Source organism: Bos mutus, chromosome 4, assembly GCF_027580195.1.
Source record: "Bos mutus isolate GX-2022 chromosome 4, NWIPB_WYAK_1.1, whole genome shotgun sequence".
Taxonomy (NCBI): domain Eukaryota; kingdom Metazoa; phylum Chordata; class Mammalia; order Artiodactyla; family Bovidae; genus Bos; species Bos mutus.
The window spans coordinates 63,800,483-63,806,945 of NC_091620.1; the positions used below are offsets into that span (position 1 = coordinate 63,800,483).

Genomic DNA, 6,463 nt, shown 5'->3' on the forward strand with positions numbered 1-6,463 from the left:
CCCAGAAATGTCACGTGCTTAGACATGGCCATGGGCCACTGGAGACTATGCAGGGAGCCTGAACTTCTTCTCCCTCCTAGTAAGCACAAGGTACCCTATCTGCAGGGTCAGTGGATGGCAAGCAAGGAACAGTAAAGAGGTTCCCCTAGGACTTTTACCTCTGTCTGGCAGTTATAAGGCAGAATCCCAGAAGGAAAGAAGTAGATATGGTTGACAGAGCATTTGAAAAAATAATGGCTAAAAATCACCTAAATTTGGGTAAAAGACACAAATCTGTAGGTTCAAGTTGAGTGAATCTCAAACAGGATAAACCCAAAGATATTTATGCCAAGACATATACATCACCTTTTAAAAACTACGAAAGGAGAAAAAAACAATTTGAAAGCACCAGAGAGAAATGATACAGGAGAGGCACTGATTTTTGGCATTGGATGAATGGGTCGGCAACCAGCATTTCTTGCTGATTTTAGCTATTAGTCTTTTTAACTTGACTCAACCAAGCTAATATGTACAGAGCATTTACTAGATGTCTACAAATTATGCTGGGCACCCAGGGGACATCTGCTAATCCCATTCTTCCTGTAATTGCTCCACAGCAGGTATTACCCTCAGAGCAAGTGAAAGAATCTCAGAATTATAAGGAAACTAGAAAAAAAAAAAAGGAAACAGCAAATTTTGTAATTTGGGATTTCTAGATGAGCTTCAGCTCTGTGAACTCCCTGAAATTAATCAAAAGATGCCAGCATGTATATGCATTTTTCTAGGGAAACGACCATGGCTTTCATCAGATTCTTAAGACAGCTGGTGGCTCACAAAACCTTTAGAGACCATAAGAGTTTCTGCTCTTTTCAAGAAAAATCATATACTCCAACCTAGATAGAAAGAACTAGAGAAGGTATTTCTCATCATATACATCAGAATTACTGAAAGTCGCCTCACAATTCTCTATTATTAAGGAGAAAATAGAAAAATGGCAGTTTCTAATTCCTGTTAGGCGCTTGTAGAAACACAGGCTCATTAAAGAATGTTTGCCTATAACCTTATTTTGAACATTAAAAAAATACTATCTGTTGGTGACTAAATAACCAATGCACTGTGATTTAAAATGTATTTTAAGACTTTCCAGGTGGCTCAGTGGTAAAGAATACACTTGCCAACGCAGGAGACATGGATTCGATTCCTGGGTTGGGAAGATCCTCCTGGAAGAGAAAATGACAACCTACTCCAGTGTTCTTGTCTGGAGAATCCCATGGACAGAGGAGCCTGGAGGGCAACAGTGCATGGGGTCAGAGTAGGGCATGACTGATGGTCTCTGTCCAATGCTAAGTCATGTCTGATTCTTTGCCACCCCAGGGACTATAGCCCCTGAGGCTCCTCTGTTCATGGGATTTCCCAGGCAAGAATACTAGGGTGGGTTGTCATTTCTTTCTCCAGGGGATCTTTCTGACCCAAGGATCAAACCTGAGTCTCCTGCACTAGCAGATGGATTCTTTACCGCTGAGCCACCAGGGAAACCCAGCCTGGCGGGCTATAGTCCACGGGGTCGCAGACTCAGATATGACTGAGCATGCACACAAGCAAGCATTAGGTTTCCTCTACCTTTAAAGCTGTTTTATGAACTGTCTTATGCCACTTGAGCCTCTACTAAAGATAAAAACAGGCTTTCCTGTACTTTGGGTAGGATTTCTTCCAATGACAATGGAAAAGTGCAGACATACAAGGATACAGCAACAGCCTCTTTACCTCAGTACCAGTAGGCTGGTATATAAGAGATAGGACAAACTGTCCCACAAGCTGCATTTCTTTTTCCATCTTAAAAAAAAAAAAAGACATGCAAAAAAGTTCTGTTGTAAATCAACTGAACTCCAATAAAAATTAAAAAAAATTTCTATTACTCAATGTATAACAGCCAATTTATCAGATAAAAGACTGTTTTCTTTGGTGGGAAAAACAAAACAGCTATGACAAAAACAGATCCATGTGGTTTCTGTCTTCAGTGTGTGGCTGTCCCTCATTCTTTGTATCCCCCACCAAATCCTTCATGCAAGCCAGGTCAGCTCATACCTGGAGAAATGCATACAAAGGATTTTAGATTGCTATTGCCTGTTTTCTGATCAAAATTAAGGCTCCCAATGTTACCTGGAGAGCTAGAGATTGGATAATGCATTAGTTTAGGAAAAAAATGTGACCACCTTTCATTAAGACCCCAGAGCAGTTTGATTTACTCATACAATTCTATGTTGGCTGTATTTACAGTCAAAGGAATCACTGTGGTCCCTTGTTAAACAAAGAATTCCATACCGCAACCTACAATGCAACCAGGAGAGGAACCTGGGAATCTAACGGTTTTTATCAACTTGTTTGATCCTTGCATTCAAACAAGTTAAAGCAATCTTCTTAAACTTGAATGTGTATAAAGTTATGCTGGGTTCTTGAAACAAAAGCAGATTCTGATTCAATTGGTTGGGGGTGGGGTGGAGGGGGCCTAAGACTGCAGTTTTAACAAGTCCTAAGGTGATACTGCTGCTGCCGAGGATACTTTAAGTAGCAAGGAAGAGTGTGCCTCATGTGGCTTGTGCGTAAATCAGTACATGCCATAATAACATTTGCCTTCTGCATCTGTGGATTCTCTACCAGGGGCCTCTTCCCTACCTTGATGCTGCCCATTTCTCATTTTTCACTGATTATATCTCTAAAAGCTGGAGTCATCAGTTAAGATAAGGCATCTACTCGTCTCCACTTAGTTCATAAAAACTTCACAGAGATAAAAACAGTCTGAAATAAACAGAAATGGACACCACAAATTAACTTACATAATAGGTTTATACTTAACATAGTATTTCTCACCATGGAGATGTTACTTAATTAATATAAACATTTTTTGTTTTTGTTAAACAATAAATCTCTTCTCCATTTCAATGTCAATATAAAGTATTTTTTTTACATTAAATCTTCTCTCCATTTCAATGTTAGATACATTGAATACATTTTCTGAACTTTTTCCCACACAGAGATAAGTTTTAATTTCTGACCAACTGTATTTAATGTCTAGGTACAGTACTAACTTGGAGATAACAAAACAAAAATCCAATAAAAATATGGAGAAAAATTCCTCAATGATGCAGGAGGCAGTGATTATAACTGAACAGTGGCAATTTCCTAGGATTCTGGGCAAGAGTTTCTTTCTTCCTACTGAGAATTCTGAAACTATGAAATATTACTTATGCAAATTTCAGCAAATGCAAATTACAGATGGCATTTTCCAGTGCATTATCTGTTGTGACAAAAACATGTTGTTTTACCTTTAATACAGTATATCAATTTGTTCCTTTTTATAGGAAAATACCCAATAAATTGAAACTTCTCTATTAACTGTTTTTTGGGAACTTTCAGACACCAAAGCTCAGTTCTGAAACTCAATAGCACAAAGGTTTTCAGAGGAAGGTTTGATTCAGGAGGCCCTTCAAAGTCATATCTGTCCATTTCTTTTTCGTGCATACACCCCCAAACAAGCACAAATGCCTGTAATACTGAGAATCACACCTAACAAGAGAGCAATTGCATCTCCGGCTTCTACTGCTTCAACAACAGGCAGCACCAAAAGCAATGAAAAGAGGACTAGGAACAACTGTGTTGAAACTGAGATCATGATGTGGCTGGTTCTTGAAGGATGATCTCTATAAATTAAAACATGGAAAAAAAAGGAATCATTAAAAATTCCAACCTTTTCACATGACAATATGAATACATGATAAGTAACAGTTCATGCAACCTTTTCAATTAGGGCCTATAAATTATATTCAGACTCATCTCATTTTATGGTGAAAGAACCTTTGGGAAGTAAATGGTAATTAAAGATAGTCATTTGAGGCTCATCTCCCTTTCTCATGATAATTTCCTGACTCCAGCGATTTTTCCACACGGTATAAGGCCAACACTATGGGTATCAACAAAACAGAAATTGAACAGTAGAACATAAGAAAGATAGATGATGATGCACAAGACAGTAACTTGGAAACTGTCCTAGAGAGTGAAAATTATATTTTCTTAGGACCTCTCCCATCCAGGAAATGCAGACAAATCTAGCAAAGTCAAACAACATATAGCTGTGAAGTCGTGGGGAAATAGTAAGACTTACCAAAGAAAGCGGTACTGAATTCTATCTGAGTCCCTTCCAGCAGCTCCGGATGCAGAGGCTAAGAGATTCCACGTGACAGCGCCTACTATCAGAGGGGCGTAGCAGGATTTAAAAATTACACATTATTAATTATTATTATTTTAAAGAGGCATCTAGAGTCAGCGCAGAGCGGGGAGGTTGTATGGAAGGGAGAAGAATGGGTAAAAACTAAAGACAAACAGTTTGTTCAAACGGGAACTAGATTTAAAAGTTCGTTAGTTCGCCTATAAAGAAAAAGCTAAAAAAAAAAAAAAAAAAAAAAAAGTCAACCGAAAACCAAGTTCGTCCCAGGACTTGAAAGTAAGACTTTAAAAACAATCCCTGCTTTGGCCCGGCAAGGTGCAAATTTGCCCCGTTTGACAAATACACTGGGCAAGCTAAGGAGCCTTCGGAGACAAGCTCGTACATTACCTTCAAGGAAGCAGCCATTACAGAATTGGTGAGCAGGGCGATGTCTCCAAACTACATTTCCCACAATCCCCGGTGCCCACAACTCCCAGGGTTCTCCGGCGCGCTTCCATGTAACTGGCTGTGGGATGACGGTCCGGCTGTACCGGTGACGCGAAGGGGCGAGCTCCAGGGTTTCCTCACGTGGCCAAGCCTGTTACTGGTAAAGTGGTGTGTATTTGTACGGAAGCTCACTGAAAAAAAAGGTCAAAAAATGACAGCAAGTGTTTTTCTTTTATTTTTTAATGCTGTTAAAGGTTTCAAGACACACAAGAATTTTTGTCCTTTGACTGAAATGCATGCACCTCAGTCTGAAGAGATCATTGGAACAAAGCGGAAAATCTCTCAGATACATTTAAACTAGCAGCTTCTAACATTTTTGAAGGAGGGAATCCTTTGACACCATCTTTTAAATGTCTTATGACATTTGTTAATTCTTTTTAAGCAGTGGGGGAAAATATGATTAATAAGACGTTTTGGAAAGTGTTTAATACGTTTGTAGGGAAAAACAGGAAGTTTAAGGAAAAACAAGTTAACATTCTTTAGATCTCGGATTCAGGTTCTAGAGTTCTGAGTTTCCTCATTCCGGAGTGCAGTGTATGGTACACTTTAGAGACTTCTTACTCATGTGTTTGTGATACCCACCCTAAATATCCCCAAATATGGAAAGTTGTAAATTATTACTTTTAAGTCATAAGGATAAATTATTTGCATAAGAACCCTTCCTGAAAGGCTTTCTTGCAATCTAATCTATGAAATCCTTACGGAAACTTTCTAGTCATCCAGTCTTCTGAACTCTCATTTACTGACTGCTGCTAAGTCACTTCAGTCGTGTCTGACTCTCTGTTACCCCATAGACGGCAGCCCACCAGGCTCCCCCGTCCCTGGGATTCTCCAGGCAAGAACACTGGAGTCGGTTGCATTTCCTTCTCCAATGCATGAAAGTGAAAAGTGAAAGTGAAGTCGCTCAGTCGTGTCCGACTCCTAGCGACCCTATGGACTGCAGCCTACCAGGCGCCTCCGTCCATGGGATTTTCCAGGCAAGAGTACTGGAGTGGGTTGCCATTGCCTTCTCCCCTCATTTACTGACTAGAAAATTTATTTGGCACCCAGGAAATTATCAGTTATTAATGATGTGGCTTAGTCCCTCTGATTCAGTCTCTCAGACACAGAAGGTATATTTCAGTTCGGTGCCTGTAATTGGCATGTAATTTTTTTTTTTTTACTATTGGTCATCTTTTTTTCTTACACTTTACTTATCTGTGGACTGACAGCAATGCTTTATATTGCTAGCTTCTAACACACACACAGCAGGTGCTCAGAAATGTTGGTTGATAACAATTATTTGAATAAATAAATGTGCCATCTGGATTCCATGAGAGACAAAGCAGTGTCAAATAAACCAAAGCAAGGTGTCTTGCGAATTGGAAGTCTGTGGATAATTACGCAATAAAGTCAGCATTGCTTCTCTAAACTTGATTATTTTTTTTAAAACTTGACTATTTTAACAAATTCTGTCTTTGATTTATTTTCCTTGAGCCCCTAGTTTTGTACTTTTCTAATCAGTTATATTTGAAATAGGAGCTATTTTAAAATATTCTCTAGTATTCTAGTGTGAACAATTTGGGGATTTAATTTTTCCATATATGTTTATTCAGTTATCTGAAGTCAGCAGAGACCACAACAAATTTAGTATTATTGCAGACTTGTTTCTAGGTGTGTCAGCATTGAAAATAATGGACTAATTTTAACTTTGAAGAGTCTGTAGGTGGTAAAATGCTTTTTCTTTAAATTATGTTAAGAGATCACTTGGCCTATCTGAAAAAGAGTGGCAGAAGT

At 38.9% G+C, this 6,463-nt stretch overlaps 1 protein-coding gene across 2 annotated transcripts; it reads right to left on the reverse strand.

The window, feature by feature from the left end:
• Window positions 1-2,804: 2,804 nt before the first annotated feature.
• Window positions 2,805-4,635, reverse strand: SMIM30 (small integral membrane protein 30). 2 transcript variants are annotated; one of them, XM_070369566.1, is made up of 3 exons: window positions 4,589-4,635; window positions 4,139-4,223; window positions 2,805-3,677 (listed from the first exon to the last, which is right to left on the reverse strand). In XM_070369566.1, the coding sequence occupies exon 3, from the start codon at window positions 3,647-3,649 to the stop codon at window positions 3,470-3,472; it is 180 nt and encodes a 59-aa protein (XP_070225667.1). In that variant the 5' UTR covers window positions 3,650-3,677; window positions 4,139-4,223; window positions 4,589-4,635; the 3' UTR covers window positions 2,805-3,469. The 2 variants fall into 2 exon arrangements, with proteins under 2 accessions (XP_070225667.1, XP_070225668.1); XM_070369567.1 differs by having other exon boundaries at window positions 4,139-4,220; window positions 4,589-4,610.
• Between the last annotated feature and the right edge of the window lie 1,828 nt (window positions 4,636-6,463).

Bases quoted from the DNA above. Each gene is read 5' to 3' on its own strand.
- SMIM30 (XM_070369566.1), bottom strand. From the start codon at position 3,649: ATGATCTCAGTTTCAACACAGTTGTTCCTAGTCCTCTTTTCATTGCTT.